Source organism: Diadema antillarum, unplaced genomic scaffold, assembly GCF_040938485.1.
Source record: "Diadema antillarum isolate AM-2024a unplaced genomic scaffold, OU_Dant_1.0 seq00002535_RagTag, whole genome shotgun sequence".
Taxonomy (NCBI): Eukaryota; Metazoa; Echinodermata; class Echinoidea; order Diadematoida; family Diadematidae; genus Diadema; species Diadema antillarum.
Genome location: NW_027273137.1, coordinates 150,360 through 173,671, shown reverse-complemented (window position 1 = coordinate 173,671; position 23,312 = coordinate 150,360). Strand labels below are relative to the sequence as shown.

The 23,312-nt window shown below is 38.0% G+C and overlaps 1 protein-coding gene across 1 annotated transcript; it reads right to left on the bottom strand.

The window, feature by feature from the left end:
* Nucleotides 1–580: 580 nt before the first annotated feature.
* On the bottom strand, nt 581–15,302 carry LOC139714928 (regulator of chromosome condensation-like). Its single transcript, XM_071626576.1, has 5 exons — nt 15,282–15,302; nt 6,065–6,281; nt 3,030–3,185; nt 2,096–2,209; nt 581–702 (listed from the first exon to the last, which is right to left on the bottom strand). Exons 1-5 carry the CDS (start codon nt 15,300–15,302, stop codon nt 581–583), a joined length of 630 nt encoding a protein of 209 aa, XP_071482677.1.
* Between the last annotated feature and the right edge of the window lie 8,010 nt (nt 15,303–23,312).

Below are 23,312 nucleotides of genomic sequence, written 5' to 3'. Positions count from 1 at the left end.
AGCAATATGTGTTGCTGAACATAAAAGGAGTAGTTTACTTTTCATGGGAGTGTTTGACAAAAATGCACAAAACTTCAATAAGTTAAACTATGAAATTTGCTTTCTGTTGAAGGTATGCAAGCAATAAATGCACATGAGTAACTAAGTCCACTTAAAAAGATCATGCAGTAAGAAAAAAATTGTCTTGCCGAGGGGCACAACTACTGCTGCCTTGGGACTTAAAAAAGGGACTTATAGTCTGTGGTCTTATCCACTAACCTACAACAGCTTCTCAAAACGTTACCAGCAAGTGACAGGAGACAATACCTGAAAATTTTCAATGCTGTTACTCATATTTTATACACACCCCTATTAAAGCTGTGCTAAGGCCCAGTCACATATATACACCGATCCTCAAGGCTCTACACAGTGATCCACGTTAGTCTCGACCTCGATGGAGTGTCGACAAGCGTTGATATGACTGTACACATGGTATCAACACAACAGCTAGACGGATAAGGCCGGAAGAGCACGGCATCTACACGGACAAACACGGCATCTACACGGATCAACACGGCAGCTACACGGATCAACACGGCAGCTACACGGCGGCCACACAGACCATCCCGGATTGCTCTGCCAACACAGCAATCCCAGGATGACGCCGGATGTTTTTGACCTCCAAAAGTTCCCGTCGTGTTGGCCTCTTGGATGTCCCTGGATCTACACGGACATACACGATGTCCAAGGAGGCAACACGGATCTCTCCCCGGATCACCCCGGATTAGATTTTTTCTGTCTTTTTCCCCTTGTCTATGACGTATTTTGCTCCTGACATTCAAGATTAACAAATACTTCAGAATACACTGACAAGGTCACGTTGTGATCCAAAGCCAACTGTGAAAATAGCATTGATTTTTTCCTCTGTACTGTACTTTTGGGTACAGTGGAAAAGCTAAAGCCCCAGTCACATAGACACAGAGCTACCAAGTCTCACGCATTCTGCTTGAGACCCACACATTTGGGGTCCGTCTCACGATCTCACGCATGGCACCCATTTTTCTAACGCATCGGGACATATAGCTCAAAGGATTATGTGATAGTTGCAATTGAAGGTATATTTCCCTTTTTTCTTTTAAAATAAGTAAAAAAATAGTCACTTAAGTATGCACCAGATCGCACCATTAAGAGCTAAAGATTGAAATAGCTCCCTACCATAGGAGGGGGGACACCCCCCACACCCTCTCTGCAATCGGTCGCTTCGCTCCCTTGCTTGCGCGCATGCACACGCGCCGAGATGCCGAGTTGTGAAAATCTCACTCATAAACAATTTTAAACTTGGCATTTCTGTAGACATCTCGGATCACCCTGGATCACCCCGGATCAGATGCCAAGTTTTAAAATGTTTATGAGCGAGATTTTCACAACTCGGCGTCTCGGCGCGTGCGCATGCGCGCAAGCAAGGGAGCGAAGCGACCGAGTGCAGAGAGGGTGTGGGGGGTGTCCCCCCTCCCACGGTAGGGAGCTATTTCAATCTTTAGCTCTTAATGGTGTGATCTGGTGCATACTTAAGTGACTATTTTTTTACTTATTCTAAAAGACAAAAGGGAAATATACCTTCAATTGCAACTATCACATAATCCTTCGAGCTATATATGTCCCAATGCGTGAGAAAAATGGGTGCCATGCGTGAGATTGTGAGACGGACCCCAAATGTGTGGGTCTCACGCAGAATGCGTGAGACTTGGTAGCTCTGTGTCTATGTGACTGGGGCTTTAGCTTTTCTACTGTACCCAAAAGTACAGTACAGAGGAAAAAATCAATGCTATTTTCGAATTTGGCCTTGGGTCACAAAGTGACATTGTCAGCATATTCTAAAGTATTGTTAATCTTGAATGTCAGGAGTGAAATACTTATAGACAAGGGGAAAAAGACAGAAAAAATTGTGTGTCCTCCCATGTTTCATATCCTCTGTCTGTGTCAATAGTGTCTTGTACAGAAAGCTTTGTACGCAAGTTAGTATGGCCAATCGTATAGCTACAAACACAAAACTATGCATGTCATTATACCAGCTCACTGGACACCAGTACCTCTCTCTCTGCCCCTTCATACTGACCTTCCTTGTCTAAAAGAACCGTGTGATGTTGTCCTCCCGCAACGGACTCGACTTGGACATCGCTGAAAGACAAGATGGGCTGGGGGGTGAACCAGGACTTGACATCCTCCAAACCTGCAGACAAAATGTTTCAATATTGAGCAAGTGTTACCATGCCTTCCCCACCAGTAGAGGCACAACACTCTGTCCCTTGAAAATGTAGATATTTGGTAAAGAAGCTTATAATGTCCATCAATAAAACCCTGGATTTTAAAGACTTGAGGAATTTTGAAACAAGAAAATTATCAGGTAATAAAATTTGAAGTGTATAGAACATTCTAAAAGAGAACTGACTGCCATCCTAAGTTTAGTTACTTCTACAGTCATGGAAAATCACAAAATTTAAACTTTCTCTGCTTTTATGTTGTCTGAGTAAGATATACATAGGCCCTTTACGCGAATCACGACCATGTTCGGTATGTTATACATATGAAATGCATGCCACATAAAAAGTGATGCCCTCTCCTGTTCAATATCAGTGATGTCATATTGTGTTTTTCTGAGTAAATAACTCAAACTGGGTATCCATGATGTGGTCAAGGTTGGTCAACAAAAGATTTAACCCTTCCACAACCACTAACTCAATACCCAACAGAGATTATGATACTGTACCATAGCTGTCAGAGGTTATTATTTCTTTAAAAGGGAAAGTTTCCCCAAATATACATGTGCATAAATACAGTAAATGTAGCCATATTAGTAACACAACAACACTTGTTGTTTAGTCTCATCCAGTGATGGCGACACCAAACCTTAAAAAAAAAAATCATAACTTTTGATCGGGTTGTCCAATTTTCCTCAAACTTTCACTGATGTGTTCTACTAACATTACTGCATTCATTCAATCCACACATATATTTGGGGACACCTCCCTTTTAAACAGTCCCAAACATACCTAGATGGTGATAGTTGTTAAGTCCCCAGCCGTAGTATCCCCCTCCCTGCACCCTGGCAAAAGTGCAGTAGTTGGAACACCAGATTCCGTCGAAGAGGACTTTTCCTTTACCCCTCACCCTCTTGCAGTAGACAACAGAAGGATCTAGAAGAATACCTGTACAGTAACAAAGGGGAACAAGGAAAAGTAGAAATTACGCGGTGCGTAATATATGTCCCCGCCGGAAGTAGCATTTTGTAGCAAAATGTGCAATATAGGTAAAAAATCAAGGTCAAAGGTCAAAGAAGTCAAAGGTCAAAATTCTGTGTAAAAGTTTTGAAGCCCTCACCTAGTGCCATCACATAAAGCAAACGGAAGGAGTAGCATTTTGTAGCCAATGTACAATACAGGTCAAAAATCAAGGTCAAAGGTTAAAGAAGGCAAAGGTCAAAATTCTGTGTAGAAGTTTTGAAGCCCTCACCTAGTGCAATCACATAAAGCAAACGGAATCGAAATCGGGTTAGAAATGGCGAAGGAGTAGCATTTTGTAGCAAAATGTACAATATACATTGTAGGTCAAAAATCAAGGTCAAAGGTCAAAGAAGGCAAAGGTCAAAATTCTGTGTAGAAGTTTTTGAAGCCGTCACCTAGTGCCATCACATAAAGCAAACGGAATCGAAATCGGGTTAGAAATGGCGAGGGAGTAGCATTTTGTAGCAAAATGTACAATATAGGTCAAAAATCAAGGTCAAAGGTCAAAGAAGGCAAAGGTCAAAATTCGGTGTAGAAGTTTTGAAGCCCTCACCTAGTGCCATCACATAAAGCAAACGGAATCGAAATCGGGTTAGAAATGGCGAAGGAGTAGCATTTTGTAGCAAAATGTACACACATAGGTCAAAAATCAAGGTCAAAGGTCAAAGAAGTCAAAGGTCAAAATTCTGTGTAGAAGTTTTGAAGCCCTCACCTAGTGCCATCATACAAAGCAAACGGAATCTAAATCGGGTTAGAAATGGCGAAGGAGTAGCATTTTGTAGCAAAATGTACAATATAGGTCAAAGGTCAAGGTCAAAGGTCACGACTGAAATTCTGTGTAGAAGTTTCAAAGCTCCCATGTAGTGCTATCATATAAAGCAAACAGAATCAAAATTGGCTCATAAATGACAGAGAAGTAGCAAATTGAAGATTTTGATCACACACGGACGCACACACGGACACACGGACACACGGACGGACGGACACACGGACGGACGGACGGACGGATGGACACACGGACACACACACGTACGGAGCCCGTTTCATAGTCCCCTGCTCGAACTCGTTCGGCGGGGACAATTAAACAGACATCATGTGGTGGTCATCTTTGCAAGTCATATTTCAACCAGGAGAGAACTCTCAAGTGTGTTTTGCATAAGGTGCGATTACATTCTCATACCATTTCACAATAATGCATTAAAAGCCCATTTGGATTGGACTGTCAAACCAGAAATTAAATTTTCGTGAATAGGAACGCACAGCCTTTTTCGCAACGTGAAATTTCCGCAAATTGCCACTGGCATTTAAGGCATATAGTGTAGACTAGAACTTTCATGCGCATTTTAACTTTGCAAATTTTGGCTTCTTGCGAAAATTTTGGGTACGCAAAAGTTTATGGTTTTACAATACTTTGTGCAGGAAAAAAAAAATGAAGAAAGAGAGATTATAAATCAATAGCACAGCTTCAAACAGCAAGCAGATGAAACATAAGAATCTATACGAGAATAATCATTGGGAAATGTCACTAGATTCAAAGTTTCCTCATACAGAAAAAAAAAAGGCCTAGGCAATGTTCTTGCAAACTTTCACGTATTTTCCAAATTGGTGCAAATAAATTAAATTGACTTTATCTTTTTCTGTCTTCCAATCTTGTTCTCTTCATTCTAGCCCTTGACGTTTTACAATACCATTATAAGGAGTGCACAAAAGAGGAAATTTGGGCTGAAAGAGTCCATCTTGGTAGCGAAATTCCATCTCTGATATTCTTCACTTTATTTATCAGACATCAAAGTGATATTAAGATGAATATGCCATGTTAAAAACAGTGATATCAGTATAACAGTCTGAGCTGTCATTGATGGTGTGCAAAAAAAAAAAGCAGGCTTATGAAAAAGAATGTGTGTTGAGAATGATTGCTACACTTGTTATTTGCACCAAAATGTTAAAATTTCATCATCTGTGCCTGACTAAAAATGTTTTACAACAGTTTTTCTAGAACACCTTTTAGTAGAATAGTGTGATAAGGTATGTCTTCAAGAGGCCCCTTTTCATTTCTTAAAAATCCTTTACACACTCTTCACTTTCAACTGTAACAACTTTTGAAAGGATGATGCTGCTGCTTTGAGAGTTGGTATTGGTAATGGATAGAATGTGGCAAAAATAGAGCAATATGCTTAAAGGGATGGTACAGTATTGGTGGAGAGGAGAATTTGGCTTTTAACTTTTTGCGAGACACCAAGAAAACACTCATGAAATAGTACAGAGCATACCATTCTAAGAGGAATTCAAAGTTTATTTGATGAAAATGAGGTTTGAAATGACTGAAACATCCAAAAACAAAGTTAAACAAAGCGATCGTAAAAAACTGTGGGTCCCACACTTCATTAGAATCGCACTGTTTTGGATATCTCAGCCATTTCAAAACCAATTTTTATCAAATAAACGTTGAATTCCTCATGGAATTACATGCTCTGTCATATTTCATAAGAGGTTTCTCATTATCTCACCAAAAATTGTTAGAAACCTGAAATTAGGTCTCAACCAGAACTATACGATAGCTTTAATTTCAGCTTAATTTGATAATCTGAAGAAAAAAAAAAATGTTTCAGGGTTTTTTTTTTTGTACATTTAAATATCATAATACAGATCCATCAGCAAACTGGGACAATCTATGTTTTCTTTCATTACGCTACCATGATGTTCAATGGGCTTATTTTGATGATTTGCATCCAATGCCTTTCCACTCAAGCAGTAATACGGAGTGAGAATTCTGACCCCAGGAACTGAAATGCCTCCGGACTCACCGACTCCTTTCCTGCCTCCTCGTATCGAGAAGCACTCGGCTATCCTCCCTAGCTGGCCCTGCTCCCCGCAACCCATGGTGTAGATTTCCCCTTTACCGGTCAGCATGCACAGGTGGTCATTGCCGGACGCTATCTGGACAACGGTCTCCTCAAGCGGCACGAGGTACGGCGTCTTCTTCAGTCCCTCCACTGTGAGGCCTATAGGACCATTGCCATCCTGTGAAAGACGGTTCATCAACAAAATGGATGTACACATAGAATTGACAAGATCTCACAGCTTAAAGGGATGGTATAGTATTGGTGGCGATGAGGATTGGGCTTTAATCTTTTTTGCGAGATACCAAGAAACCCCTTATGAAATAGTACAGAGCATACCAATCTAAGAGGAATTCAAAGTCTATTTGATGAAAATTGGTTTTGGCTGAGACATTCAAATACAAAGAAGAACAAGGAAAAGTAGAAATTACGCGGTGCGTAATATATGTCCCCGCCAGAAGTACATGTAGCATTTTGTAGCAAAATGTATAATACAGGTCAAAATCAAGGTCAAAGGTCAAAGAAGTCAAAGGTCAAAATTCTGTGTAAAGTTTTGAAGTCCTCACCTAGTGCCATCACTATAAGCAAACGGAATCAAAATCGGGTTAGCAAATGCACGAAGGAGTACTAGCATTTTGTAGCAATTGTACAATATAGGTCAAAAATCAAGGTCAAAGGTCAAGAAGTCAAAGGTCAAAATTCTGTAGAAGTTTTGAAGCCCTCACCTAGTGCCATCACATAAAGCAAACGGATTCGAAATCGGGTTAGAAATGGCGAAGGAGTAGCATTTTGTAGGCAATGTGCAATATAGGTCAAAAATCAAGGTCAAAGGTCAACGAAGTCAAAGGTCAAAATTCTGTGTAGAAGTTTTGAAGCCCTCACCTAGTGCCATCACTTAAAGCAAACGGAATTGAAATCGGGTTACAAATGGCGAAGGAGTAGCATTTTGTAGCAAAATGTACAATATAGGTCAAAAATCAAGGTCAAAGGTCAAAGAAGTCAAAGGTCAAAATTCTGTGTAGAAGTTTTGAAGCCCTCACCTAGTGCCATCATATAAAGCAAACGGAATCAAAATCGGGTTAGAAATGGCGAAGGAGTAGCATTTTGAAGCAAAATGTACAATATAGGTCAAAGGTCAAGGTCAAAGGTCACAATTGAAATTCTGTATAGAAGTTTCAAAGCTCCCATGTAGTGCTATCATATAAAGCAAACAGAATCAAAATTGGGTTAGAAATGGCGAAGGAGTAGCATTTTGAACATTTTGATCACACACGGACGCACACACGGACGGACACACGGACGGACGGACGGACACACGGACACACGGACACACGGACACACACACGTACGGAGCCCGTTTCATAGTCCCCTGCTCGAACTCGTTCGGCGGGGACAATAAAGAGAGATTGGAGAAATTTTCAAGTTGGTAGCTATGGAAACTGGAGAAGCTAAGAGTAAGCGTCCATGCGTCCATGCGTCCGGTCAAGTCGGTCAAGTCGGTCAAGTTTTTTCAAGTGTGTGGTTAACACCCTGACAATGGTCCTGAACAATGGCCAGGGTTTGAATACTTCATTATTTTTTCATGAGAAATTCCACTATCACAGCTAGTCTTTATTCAGCCTCTGGCAGTATCTGTGTAAAGTCAAACGCCTGTCGATACTGTCGTTGAGTGGCAACAGTGCTTTCCCTACTTCTGAAAAACAAAATTACAATGAATACCTTCTGTTCTATCGTAAACATGGTGACAGGAAGCAAAGAAAATCAACATAGAGTATACACTAGTGTATATGGAGCCTTCAATAAATCTATTGTGAAACAAATCGCCCAATGAAAAATGCTGCTGAACTCTTTACCAAAAATGATATCTTTTTTTATCGATAAAGCGACAAATTTGTCAGATTATTAGTAGACAGTTGTATTAAAATGAAGAACTCTAGATCATCACAGATTTTAGTGATATGGTGAAGCAAATTTTGAAAATGATTGCCAGCTGGAATGAGATGTGTTTGCAAGCACATGGAAACATGTGCTTACTTTTTCCATGTGCATACATTTAACCCCTTACCGTGCATGAATTCAGACTAGCAGTGCCCAGGGCAATCCACATGAATTATTGATTAAGCATTCATGTGCCTGGGAGCGCGAGACTTGACGCCTAGTCAACAGGTGGTACAGGCATGTCCATTGTTCAGGGCCATTGTCAGCACACACTCACATACACATCATTGGTTCCTGTGCAAAGTTCATTTTTGTACAGAGGGTAAAATTTGACCAAAATCTGAAACCTTACTTCAAAATCAATCTTAGATTTCATGAAACTGATTCATGCTTTCACATCCAAATTACCTATTAAATTGTACACTATTCAGCTATTATTCATATTAATGGCAATTTTATCGAATGAATAATTTTTGCACTATTAATGATCAAAAGTGGGGAATGTTTTTTGAAACACCTAGTATATATATATATATATATATATAAATATACATGTATATATATATATATATATATATATATATATATATATAATATACGTATATGACATGTTTTATTATGTTATATTTCATAATCTCAATAGATATCGCTTCTTATTAATATTGTAGAATCATTATGTTATATGATTTCATAACATATATATCATATTATATTATATTATATTACGATATTTCTTCTTCTATTTTCAATGAAGCACAAGCCATCTTGTGGAGTATCATATCGTATTGAAATATTAACATTCGATGAAACAATGGCAATTCCTCACAAGTCTTTCATTACTGACTTAAGATAGACTTTCGCACGAGTTTTCCCTAGAATTCTAGTTTTGAAAGCATGAGAAAATAAAATAAAAAGAATACAGTCAGGCCGCAGCACGAACGGTTATGAGCATGAGTTATTGAGTTTATACTTCTCCTTCATGCTGTACGGTCCGTTCGACGAGAACTCGCGAGGAAAGAGGAAGGTGCCTACAAATATGTGAGGTCAAACAGAGCATGCGTGAGGACATGGAAGGATAGTGGAGTGATTTGATGTCTGAGAAACGCTCATTCGTTTGGTATATACATTTCATCCTTTTTTTTTACTGTTTTTGTTTTAGGTCTCCTTATCATCAATGGAATTTGAGCCATTTTCAGACTTTCTGTTCTCCTGGATTTGATTGATGTTCTTCTTTCCATGGGCCTGGCCTGTGGGGGGGGGGGGGGGGGGGGGGAATCAAATTTTATTTTTGTTCATGATTTGGGCTTGACAAAAAGCCAAGCTGTTCGAAAACGTGAAAAATAAACAAGTTAGAGTCGCAAGGTTTTAAAGGGATTTTGATAGGTTCAAAGTGCGACAGAATTCACAAAGTTTACTGGAAGTTGCTAGGATGTTTTCAACATAAATTGTATACACAAGGTTTTTACTGGCACGGTTCTTTAATCTCGCATTCATTTCATGTTTGTTTCGGGTCTGGCGCACTGTTCTTTCATCTTGCATTCTTTTCATTTCATTTCAATCATTTATTGTCCATATCAATGATATTTGTTTTATCTACATGCTTTTTACAAAACTAAATAAACAAAACAATTTCATAAGCAACATTTAAATGACATACAAAGCAAAAGAGAGGCATCTTTTTGCCAACATTATATAAAACATAAAAATATATCTTATTACATATCTTATATCAGCATCAACATTGAAACATTCAACATACTAATATATCTTTATAGATAATCCATATAAACTGTGAATACAATAACATTTATATGGGTGGTTTCATTTCCGTGTCTTGGGGGTACAATATACAAAGTCCTGCAAATTATTCATTTAGAATCACCAGATGAAAAAGAACATATAAACAGAAGATCTTATTCTGGTCAGAACTTCTCAGCATATTGCATTTATCATGAAATAAATAAACATCATCAACTATAATAATCTAAAGCTTCCCTAAAACCTCCAGCTCAATCCATACAGCCTTCAAAACCTTCCTAAACCATACAACATTCTCAATCAATCCAATCAATCAATTGAAAAATCCAGTCATTATGATTATCACAATATTTGCTTTGCGTACATACTTTCTAAAAGAAAAGAAAAATAAAGAAAATTCCAAACCTCCTCACCAACCTCATCAGTACAACATTCCTAAACCATACAGCATTAAGCCCATTAATCAATTCAATAAATCCAATCATCATCATTACCACAATATTTTGTTCTACATTCATACTTTTAAAAAAAAGCATATATATACTGTATGTCGGGAAAAAAAATTACAACGGGACCCTCCACAATGATAACTGTAAAAATAGTGAATCAATCCAAATATAATTTCAGAGTATGGAACTATAACTTATTACCCACGTCTTGCAGAACACCCCATCCGATTTGCTTCAGTGGTCAAAGGCTGCGTTTTTCATCTTTCCCGTGTTTAAACGGCTTTCAAAAGCCGTTTCCAAAGCCCTGTAGAAACGGCTTCCAAAATAGTTGCGTTTATCAACTCTTCGCGAACACGATAACTGGCCTGTCGCTGCACAGCTGCATTCCGCAATTCGACCCGAGGAGAAGAGGTCATAAGGCGTGCATGGTTTGTAACTGTATGGTACAAAGCCGTTTCAAAACAGCTTTGCGTTTATGGGTGCGTTTATCAACTCTTTTTCTCGGCAGAAACAGGTTTCCAAACGGCTTTCAGGGAATATTGTACGAGATGATAAACGCAAAGCTGTTTTGAAAGCGTTTTCGGAAAGCCTTTTAGAAAGCCGCAAATTTGTGCTTTCCGAAACAGGTTTCCTTAACAGGTTTCTAGAAACCTGTTTCTAGAAGCCTTTTGAAGCGAGATAAACGCAAAGCTGTTTTGAAACGGCTTTACGAACCATGCACGCCTTAATGACCTCTTCTCCTCGGGTCGAATTGCGCAATGCAGCTGTGCAGTGACAGGCCAGTTATCGTTTTCGCGAAGAGTTGTTAAACGCAACTATTTTGGAAGTCGTTTCTATGAAAGGGCTTTGTAAACGGCTTTCGAAAGGGCTTTGGAAACGGCTTTTGAAAGCCATTTAAACAGGGGAAAGATGATAAATGCAGCCTATCTCGCTTCAAAAGGCTTCTACAAACAGGTTTCTAGAAACCTGTTTAGGAAACCTGTTTCGGAAAGCACAAACTTGCGGCTTTCGAAAAGGCTTTCCGAAAGGACTTTCAAAACAGCTTTGCGTTTATCAACTCGTAAAAATTCCTTGAAAGCTGTTTGGAAAATCTGTTTCTGCCGAGAAAAAGAGTTGATAAACGTACCCAAAGAGAAATGAGGATCTTTGTAGAGCATGTCAGGAATCCCTTCCCTCCAAGTTCTGTCCAATGCGTTCACACATTACGCATTTTCAAGAGCATCCAAGTGCTGAACTTGGAAGAATCACATCCTCGACATGCTTCACAACGATTCACATTTCTCTGTGACCACTTAACCGAATTGAATGGGGTTTCTGCAAATTATAGGTAAGATGTTATATTTTAGACTCTGTAATATCATTCAGACAGTTTAATCATATTGGAAGTTATCAGTGCAAAAATCCGATTCTAATTTTTTGGGGGACATACTGTATGAATTATACACAATACATTACATTGTGCATAAACAACATTCCAATTACATGTGTAGACCATTTAAGAAACATAACTTTTTCAATATTACATAACATGGAAAATATCAGTCAACACATCTTACATCATTACCAGTAATCCATCAACAAAATGCGTATTTGTACACACCCTGATAAGCCTAGATATAAACTTTTGAGTACAACTTGTAATAGCATTAAAACTGAACATACAACACTGAATTGTTGAGGGTGGTTTATTTCCATGTCTTGAGGATATACCATAAGTCATAATGCATAAGATATTCTACAAAGTTTAATCATTTAGTAACCGGATGGAATAAGGCACAAAAGAGTTCAGGTAACGGGATGTTCTTGCTCTGACTGATTTCAATCTCCTTCCACTCTTCAACATGTTGTATTGGTCATTGATTGAGTGAGTATAATCGGCTGCAGTGGACGGGCTTTATTCACAGCCTTATCTTTACAAACGTTGTTTAAGTCAACTCTGGTTTTGGTTATTTTTCCTGCCTGCTTTACAACTCTGTGCACTTTTACCAAGTCCTTTTGTTTCGCATTACTGAACCACACGACACTGTCATGGGTAATTATGCTCTGGATTAATGATGTGTAAAATAGACAAAGTTTTTTTTTTCATTCACACTGAAGTGCTTGTTCTTCCCAGTTTAACTAATCATCAATCTCAGTGACTACGTATTTATAACCTCATATATACAACTTCAATCGGATCCCCATCAAATACATTTGGCGATCTGAGAGGTTCAAAGTCTTTCTTCATTCTGAAAGCAATGATCATTTCTTTCGTTTTCTTTGAGTACAATATGATGGTTATCTTTGCACCAGTTATCAACAAATGCAATATGTTCTCTGTGTGTATTTTCATTCTGTTTAATCAAACCAAGAATTACAGTGTCATCAGCATATTTCAAGATGTGCACTGAGGTATCATTTGAAATTCAGTCATTTGTATACAGTATGAATAGACTCGGTGACAGTAAACAACACTGGGGAGCACCAGTGTTTGCTATGAGTTCATCGGACAGAGTATCATTAACTTTCACTTTTTGCATTAAGAACTCTCATAAAGAAAATCATATATCCAACCAATCAAAGATGATTTTGCGTTCAATTGTTTGAGTTTTTTCAATTAATTTATACAGCTGCATCATATCAAAAGCGGAGGAGAAGTCCACGTAAGCTGCCCTTGCATAACACCCCAAAGTGTCTATATGTTTGCTACAGTGCATTTACCAGTGCGAACGCTGGTAAACAGTGGTAAATTTCCTATATGGTTGATCGTCTTGAAGCGTGAGTGGATCACCTCATGCTCTGCAATGGTGATTGGGAGATCGTAAAGAAAGCAAGAATACAGTACTCTCCGCATAATCGGGTAGGCTCGAGCAGAGCGTTTTTTACCCGATTAAGCGGAGTACCCGATTAACAGAAGAACACGACTCATTCACAATTGACACACACAATGTGTATGTACATGCATTGTACACTGCACCAAACACCTACACTGTATGCTTAAAGGGCGTGTACAGTTCTGGTCGGGGTGAGGATTTAGCTTTTAACGTTTAGCCTGATATTCAGAAGCCACTCTATGAGATGTCAAAGAGCATGCAATTCTAAGGGGTATCAAAAGTTTATTTGATGAAAATCGGTTTTGAAATGTCTGAGATATCCAAAAAGAAGGTGAAACAAAGAGATCCTAATAAAGGTGGGGCATGTCACCTTTTATTAATATCACTTTTGGGGATATCTCAGCCATTTGAAAACCAATTTTCATCAAATAAACGTTGAATCCTTCTTAAAATCACATGCTCTTTCATATTTCATAAGAGGTTTCTCATTATCTCACTTAGGAATGTTCAAAACATGAATTCCCACCTCAACCACTACTGTACAGTCCCTTTAACACGCGTGCTTGCACGGCACATTATACATACCTTACACTTGCTCAGTCATGAGCAATAATTTACACTCTTTTTGTGGACGAATATGTCTTCAGAAAACTTTTGTCGTTTGACTATGGACTCCTCGCTATAATACACGGGCCTTTCCGGAATGAACACGTCTCTTTGCGTGCATTAGTCACGTAGAACGTCGGGTTACTTTTCGAGAAGTGGCTGGGGAAAAGTAAAAATATGGAGCTGGTGCTTGGCCTAATTTTCGTTGCAAACTTCTCGTATTGTGAATGTTGTTGAAGGGCAAGGGAGGAGCGCCGAAGTGTGTTCAACTCCTGTCTGTCTATGCAATTGTGAGTGCCAGCTACATTGTGTTATGTTCGTTTACGTGTGGCAAGTCGGTATACTGGTACATGCGTTTTCATGTTTAATCACTCCCCAAATGATTGGTTTTCTCTGCAAATTAAGCAGAGAATGCGATTTGCCGTGGAAATTCTTACTTTCATGATTTCTTAAAGTGTTATATCTGCGATAAAATTTGGGTAAAAATTAGATTAAAAGAAAATTATTTACCCATTTATGCGGAGAGGCAACCCGATTATCAGGTAATTTTAATGTGCATTGGAACTGATTTTGACATGACTACCCAATTAAACGGAATACCCGTTTAAGCGATACCCGATTACGCGGAGAGTATTGTACTAAGTATCTGCCATTTGTTCTTCAGCCAGGTGTTGAAATTGTCGTCATCGAACCTATGCGTTAATCGGTGCGTTGCTTTGGATTCTTCTTACCTCCCCGGATTCACCTCATGAACAAACACATTCTCTCTCTTTTTGTTAGAATAATCTGTCATTAACTCGAGGCATTTCCAGGCATCTTTACTGTTGTTCGATTGAAAACAGCCTACTAACTTCTTTCCGTAGACTATCTTGGCCTCTTTCACTTTTGTTCTCAATGTAAAGTTCAGTTCTTTAACAAGAATGCCATGTTCGTCTCTGAACTTTCTGAACCTTCCTCTCTTTCAGAATCCCCTTTATTTCTCCTGTTATCCACGGCTTACTGTTCGAATACTTAGTCGCTGTATTAGACTTGATGTGCAAATTCTCTCAGAAAACAATATGACTGTTGATTGTATCAGTAAGTTCATGAATATCATCACATGCATTTTGAAACATTTCCTAGTCCGTAATTTCGAATGCCGTCTGTAACAGCTCATTTGATTTCTCATCCCAAATGCGCACAGTTTGTTTCGTAGGTTTCACTGACTGTTAGTACTTTTTGCCTATATTTAGGTTGACGTCACACATAAGTGTGATGATCAGACGCTCCTAATCCTGGGCGGATGAGAGGCTTGTAGGCGTTAGGAATAGAACAATATCATCCGTCTAGTATATTGTCTCGTCTCCTCGCGTTGCAAGATCAACTGTCTGATATGATAGTGAGGCGTAGAATTCTCCAACTGACACTGATTGAAATCATTATCGGTGAATCAGTAAATACTGTTTTCACGTCATTAACTTTCTCATAAATCATCTGCACAGCACTGTTTCACGTATCTGTTAGTGTATTACGTGCCCATCTTTAAAGCATTTCTTGTCAAGTATTCTGCCACAGATTTGACAGCGATAACTTTATACATAATACAGTGTGTATGTAAAAGGGTTTCAATACATGTACCTGCTTTACTTCGCCTAGCATTTTGTAAGGTATTTCATGGCAATGATTGAACCTTTTTACATTTGTACATGTACCAAGATAGGTGTACTTATAAAATACGTGTACACATTTGATTTGACTCGTTATTTTGTTTTCAATTTCCAGTAACATCACTAGTTTGTGTAGGTATTATGGATGAGAAGTGATATTCAGGTGAAATGCTGATGGAGTGAATTTGATTGGACAGGAGTAACAAAATTGAACATTGGAAACTACTTCAAATTACGCTTTTTATAATGGTTAATTTGATGATTATGCTTCAAAATAAATGTCATGGATCCAAGATTTTTGTTTTGAATGAAAAGCGCAAGTACAATTGATTTTTTTCCAGTTTTAAAACGATCATATACACAAATTGTTCCCCCTTGTCGATATACATTGTACGAGCATTATTATTGTTATCATTATTTTTTTTTTTAGGGAAGGATTTTTGTTGAACTCAGGACGAATACGTCAGTCAGTCAGGGTGCTGGTTTTGTATTTATGAGAAAGAACTTTTTTTTCCATACTCAGATGATATGCGTTTTGCTTGATTTTTATCTTGCGTATACTGTAGGGGAGACTGGGGTAATTGTGGCCCCGGGGTAATTATGGCCCCTTAACATAATGTATAATTAAACCATCTTCTATCTTTTGAAATAGCTTGTAGCTGTATGTGGAAGGTCACTTCTTACCACTACTATGCTCCAATGTCCATTCATTTAGCAATTAACATCTTGATAGGGGGACCTGTTTTGTCAGTGCATGTCAAAATCACTCAATAAAAAGCACACTCTTCACTTTATAAAGATAAGTGTCACATCTCCTATTCATTTCCAAATTCTTTTTCATTATGTTACTTGATAATGATAAACCTTGTCTAAAGTGACTATGAAACAAATTATTATTAAAAAAATATCAATTGTTATAACAGAAGGCCATTGTTTCAGAAATGTGCTTCGGGGTAATTATGGCCCCCTATAGGAAAAGCATTGTTTTGCTATGAACATCCATGGATATATGCAAGAAAGATCGAAGATAAACATGGTTCATTACTGGGATTTACTAAATGGACATACAGCGTAATCATACTATCATTGGAGCTTTATTTTGGATATTTTCAGCTGAAGGACTTCATCTTCCAAGGTCATCATGACACAGAATTCAAGGCCAAACCTAACAAACAGTAGACTCTGACTTACAGTTTTTGTATTCACATAATTAAGATATGACTGATGCAACTAATGCTTCAAAAGAGAGGAAAATGGGGCTGAAATCAGCCTGTAAAGCCTTTTGAGCCATTGGTTCTTTAAATCAGTCATATGTAGTGGAATCGACTTTTATATTAGCTACTGTTTAGGCATCATGTTAAGACCATTGACCTTTGTCCAGCATATCAGGAAAAATTGTGAATTAGCTAAAGTTGGATGAACTTGACTCTATGCATTAATTTAAATGGATAAATGAGGCTTGCATTGATTAGGAAACCATTCCTTTACATGCTCTCATATAGTTCATAGTGTATTACCCTTACTTTATGAATTATTTTATTCATTATATCTTTATATAAAAGGGGGCCACAAATACCGCAACCCATGGGGAAATTATGGCCCCACGAAGTCATTAACATACTGGTAATTTAATTTAATTTAATTTAATTCAATTGATATGCAAACAAAAAGTTACATGTTTATATTTTCTTTTGTATTTTGTAGGTATATACATTGACTGTATATTTACAAAATTAGAATATTATGAAACTTTTTATAATCATAGTGGTAGTGATAGAAAATATGAAAAGGGGGCCACAATTACCCCAGTCTCCCCTAATGAGCTGTGAAATGGCGAGGTGTGGTAGCTCATTAAGTATTCATGCCACAGTTAAGCATGCATGCGAGTACGATAAATGAGAGCGCTTTTCACCGCGCTGCGGTCTGACTGAATACTCATTTCCTTCTTATCATTTTTTTTTTCAGAATTGCAAGTCATAGCATATTATGGTGTTTTCTAAAAGGGTGGTGATTTGTACTGGCTTAGATATAGACAGAAGTGAATACTTCTTATGATGATTTCTTTTAAAAATGATTAGAAGAATTGTATGTACAGTACAGGCCTATACCGGGTGTCCCAAAAAAAGCGGAACGGTGGATTTTCAGTACCTTGCGGTCTAAAAGTTATGTATCTTTTGACATCATTAGAAAGAGCATCTTCAGCAGAAGACTATGATACCAAAATCATCAAATTTGGTTCAGTATTTTTTATTCTACGCCAATTTCTGAAAATGCAGTCATTGCCAACTTTCGCCGGATTTTTGCGACTTATGACATAATAATTTGAGTGCGACACGCGATCCATACGGTGAATATTGTGTAAGCTCGGTGATCCATGTCAACAAAAGATACAGCTTTCACATTAGGCACGGGCCAGGAAAAAACCGTGTTTGTGTGTGTCTGTGTGTGTGTGCGCGCGCTCCCAATATGAAAGCGTTATCTTTTGTTGACATGGATCAACGAGCTTACACAATTCACCGTATGGAACGCGTGTCGCGCCCAAATTATTATCTCATAAGTCGCAAAAAATTGAAAATGACTGCATTTACAGAAATTAGCGTAGAATAAAAAGTACTGAACCAAATTTAATGATTTTGGTATCATGGTCTTCTGCGGAAGATGCTCTTTCTAAAAATGTCAAAAAATCTATCACTTTTAGGACGCAAGGTACTGAAAATCCACCGTTCCGCTTTTTTTGGGACACCCGTTATATGACATCGTGATCTCAGTCAATCGGCAAATGCGGTTGCGACCAATATCATAAGGTGGCAAAAATGATTTAGGTGAGATTGTCAAATTTTCAAATTTCCTTATTTCAAGTGTAATTTGGGATGAAATTTCTACTATTTCTTTCGTCTGACTTTACTTATCAGTGATGTATAAAGAAAACTTGAGTATGACGTAAAGTTAGACTTTACACAGTAAAATACTGTGTCCTTGGAATACACTGTCATTATCAGATGAATGAAAGTCAAATTGACAACTTGAACCACTTTGAAGCATTTTTACTTGTTTGATGGAAATAAATAAACTATTGAATAGATACATGAAATATATAATTAACATGATGATATGATTTAAAAAAAAATGACTATCGCCATGCCATTTTTTATGTTCTATTTCACATTTCAGTGTCCTTTCGGCGTCACGTGGATTGTTCGTGGGTTAACATCAGTGCAGCTCAAAACGTCTGGTAATTATGATTATGAGGACATCAATTTATCTTCTCTAGATCGAACTTCTGGCAACTATCATTTTTTGTATCATGCTGAATAATGTTAACCCACTTAGAACCTGCTCGATGAGTGGCGACCAAATTATCTTTCGTGCATTATCATGTGTATCTATGAGGCCATTATCGTCGTCAAGCATGTGCTTTCGATAATGGTTTCCTGCATTCCTATTACTCCTAAATGTTTAATTTGTGTTTTGAACAGTTGGTACGTGAAACTCATTTTCATTTAATGCGTAAAGACCCTGTTGGAAAGAGCACAGTGTCCCACAGTGTGAGAAACACACTGTGAACACATTATGAACACAGTGTGAAATCTCTTTACACCGTTAAATTCGAGTGTTTCAACAGTGTGAAGACATTGTGAATCATCAATTCACAGTGTGATACAAAACATTACCATGTTAACACTCTGTGAAAACCAAACCACAGTGTGAAATCATGTCCACACTGTTAATTTCACGCGTTTTCAAATTCAAATTCAAATTCAAACTTTATTTTCACTTTTTTTTTCACCAGAATGTACAAGAAACAATATGATAAATTTGACATGCGAATTGTTGAAAATATACATAGCCAGACAGGATTAACAACATGTTCATGTCTACATGATCACTTACGTACACTCTATATACACTCTGCGCAAAAAAAAAAAAAAAGTGGAGGTACCCACTCAAAAGACTATGCTTGTATCATGTGGGTACCTCTGTGGGAAAGGGGGAAGTAAGGGGGGGGGGGAGGGAAACTACCAAGAGTGCGGGAAACTGGGAGAGTCGGAAATAGGAAAAAAATCGAAAGCAAAAGTGTGAAAAAAGGAACAAAAAACAAGGGGAAATGACGAGAGAAAGAGAGAAAGAAAAACGTAAATCATTTTGATGCATACACCAAGGGCGAAAGCCCACAGAGACAATTAGCCAAGCGTCTTCGAAAGCGACACAGTGTCGAGCTGCTTTCCAGCTGAAGAAAGTGTAACTGAAGACGAGAACACGTAAGGAATGCTAGTACGCAGTAAAATGATCGATGCCTCAAAAGAACGCAGCATATAATGAAAGAAGAGAAGATAATGTCGTGCTTATGAAATACATAAAAAAATTAAATTCATTCGGCTACCTTCACATACATTGTACAGTCAACCGTATGACCACACTGTGAACACACTGTGGGACACTGTGTTCTTTCCAGCTAGGGGATACATGCTCGAAATTGTTTTGTACTACAAACATTTTTATTCACTTATGTTAACCATCAACCAATGTCCATGTACTCGTAATTCGCTGTAATCATTACTCCGGAAATTTGTTCACTTAGCTTTCTTTTATATTCTTTGTAAGAAGGAGGAATGCAAAAATCATTTCAAATCAAAATCAACATCAAACTTGTTATTCATTAAAAGCACCCCTTTAAGCACTCGTGATCTATCAGTAATAGATTCGTTCGTGTAAATCATTCAGAACGGCAGCCAGTGTTCAGTAAACTAACTACCCAGTACATACATACGGGGATACATTAATTTACACTGTATGTAAATATCGGCAGCAAGGGGCTTACTCTTATAAACATTTGATTTGACAAATGACATTATATTTATGGCTTTCTGAAAATTAAAAACCAACAATACATGAAATCGTACTATAGATACACAATAAAATGCATGAAAATGTGTTTCCTCTTAGTTCAGTTGATATCATTATATGCCGAAAATAGAACAAATACTGCTTCATGAAATACAAAAACAAGAACTATCAAGCCAGGTTTTGCTGGGGTGTAAAGGTTTACGTAACCGTACCACCAACAAATTGATTTGCTTCGTGAGTCCACACATTTGGCAGTGATAATTCAATTTTGAAAGAATTTAATTCAACTCGTAGAATAATATAACAGTCGACGTCATTGTGCTTTGTTTTTTAGTGTGTATACTAAGCAAAACAAATGTCATATTCCTACTCTTTAAATCAACCAGCTGGAAGAATTTGAATGAACCCCTGCAATACAATAGTTATTGTTATGCTTACTGAATACAGTTAAGTTTTTATTTCAGTTAATTTAAAATGACTGAATTATGGAAACTATGTATTTCTTGTATTTCCATATCTGTAGGAACAGTGTTTCGTCGCTGACGTCGGCAAGCCGAGTAATTCAAGTGTTCGAGACCGGCATGACACCCCTTGATATGAAGACATCGAAAAGAGGGTCACTCATTGTCAAGGACAACCAAACCAGGCTAGTTCCAAAAGTGAGAACATGTTCTATTGTCGGCAATGCTGGTATCCTTGACGACAGCATTTGTGGTGACGTCATAGATGAAGCGGACATGGTCATTCGTCTGAATCTGGCGTACTTCGGCGGGAAATATGGTCGAGACGTTGGGTCGAAGGTTAACATTATGACGCTGAATTTGTCCCAGTACAGGAAAATAACACAGTGTTTCAGTGAAACGCCAGTGAATTTAAGACACGACAATTTCACAGCACAGTGTCGGGATTTATTTGACAGACTTCGAGCTGTCAACGGCAGCATTTTGTGGCATTTTAAAGGATTGGGACGATTTAAGGACTTCCGAAATGCACTGACGTTTCTCCACAAAGTTGGCATCAACGTTTCCTTTGCATATAGTCCCAGTGCACCGATGGCGCTTGCAAAAAGGTATGGTTTTCATTCCCAATGTTTGTTACGTGGAGTTGGGGTTTTGCTTTCTATTGTCATGATAATTATCTTCATCTGTATAACTCTTTCCTTTTTAAGCATGTACACAATATAATTTTTAATATCATAGCACTGTTTGTACCTCTCACTTTCTCCCCTTCCCCATTGCCTGTACAATGGATATACATATCATTAATATCATTATTTCTTCGTCAGCAGATTCAAGACTATGCAGGGCTCCACACTAACTTTTTTGTTTGGTGGTCCGATGGGGCCACTAAAAATCCTCATTTTCAAGTTTTGGTGGCCCGAGAGAAAAATTTGGTGGCCCGAAAAATAAAACAATAAAAACATTAAAAGTCCTTGTTTTTAATGAATCAAAATTATTTAAGTTTTATCATAGTAAGAATTGGAAGCTGGACATATCTACTCATAAATCAACCTCAAGAAACTCGCAACACTCACTCTCAGCCACTCATTTAGTCCTTTTCATCCATCCTTTAAACAAATTTAACTGCTATTTTCTGGTGTAAAAAGTTACGAATTTATTGACATACTTTTAAAAAAAATTTTGTGGCCCGAGGCGGGCCACCAAATTTGCCCTTTTTTGAAATTGGATGGCCCGACTTTCATTTTTGGTGGCCCCGGGCCACCGGGCCACCGTTATTGTCGAGCCCTGCTACTATGTATTTAAGCAAAAAATGTAAAAGCCATTTATTATTAAAGCAGTGGCTTACGCACCCGGCGCGCCCTCCTCACCTTTTTTTTTTTGTTAAAACAAAAGAAATAAGAAGAAAAATGGGGGGGGGGACTGAATAACTTCAATAATATTATGACAATTAGTCATATCTTGAGATTTGAGTTTGTGGCCTGATCGCCTTGGGAAAAAAGTCAAATTGACAAAAACAAAAAACTGAGAATTTCAAGACGTTGTGTGCAAACAATATGGCAAATCGTTAGGTGATTACATCATCAACTTCCTATTTGCATATTCATTTTGACTGTTCAAGAACTGATTTCCTGAAAACAAAGCGAAATTTCACAATGTCATAACATGTTACCCGAATTTTTATTCGATTTTGATCATATTTTTAATGTTCCTGTGAAATGTTGTTCTTTCTTTGCCTATTGCCTTTTAACTGGTCTGGAATTTCCTTTTTACAATGTTGTGTGCTATATGCCTTTCCCAATAGCGAAGGGAAATATGCTCCTATACTCTGTTCCTGGTATAGGGCATAAAATGGAGGTCCCTTGTTTGAAAGTTACAACCCACGCACTTGAAATATTCCACCTCATTGTACCATGGACCTATAGATTATATAGGTCCATGCTCATGCTAACCATTCATCGCAATGTATAGCCCGGTGAAGTTGTTTGCCTCAAGTACATAACACTAGACCCCATGCATGGGAGACTAACCATGCAAGCAGCGCTGTGATAGTGCAGATTAATACAATCATACCGCCATCTTGCCTTGTCTTGTACAGATGAAAAATGAAAACAAGCAAACAAACAATAATTAACAGTCCTGGTCGTAATTGCAGAGAGATAGCAGTGGAGTGTAAACGCCTGCCATACTGCGTGGTTATCTTCGTGTTAACATGAAAGAAATCTATATAAAAAGACTGAAAATCCCGTCCTTTGTCATGTCTTATACCGCGATTACCATGATCACTTCAAAAACACGTTCAAAATGTGAGCAGGTTGAAGTGGTGATAATTTCTTAGCTTTAGTTACAACTGGGTGAGCGCTACGTATATATCTATTTTGAAAAGGTGTTATATATCATAGACACTCGTTATTTTCATTTGCAGCGTACTGTATAGGTAAAAATCAACAGCTGCTTGAGTCTGGGAGTCCCTACAGAGATTGATTGATTGGGGCCAATTTGGGCCATTTATTCGGCAAAATAAAACACAAAAACATACAATAGTGACATTAACAATGAGAGCCAGGCAGCCTTGAAAGCATCTTGTGCATGTAGTATGATGTCTACACACGAAAATACAACGCCGAATATTTCGCGAGGTTTTTTTTTTTTTTTCGCGAATTTCGCGAGTCAGGTGCTATTTGCGAAATTAAAGACAC

Bases quoted from the DNA above. Each gene is read 5' to 3' on its own strand.
- LOC139714928 (XM_071626576.1), bottom strand. From the start codon at position 15,302: ATGCTAGGCGAAGTAAAGCAG. The intron at 3,186-6,064 runs GTGAGTCCGGAG...GTTACTGTACAG, and splicing joins AGGAGGCAGGAAAGGAGTCG to GTATTCTTCTAGATCCTTCT. The intron at 703-2,095 runs GTCAGTATGAAG...ATGTCCGTGTAG, and splicing joins GGTTCTTTTAGACAAGGAAG to ATCCAGGGACATCCAAGAGG.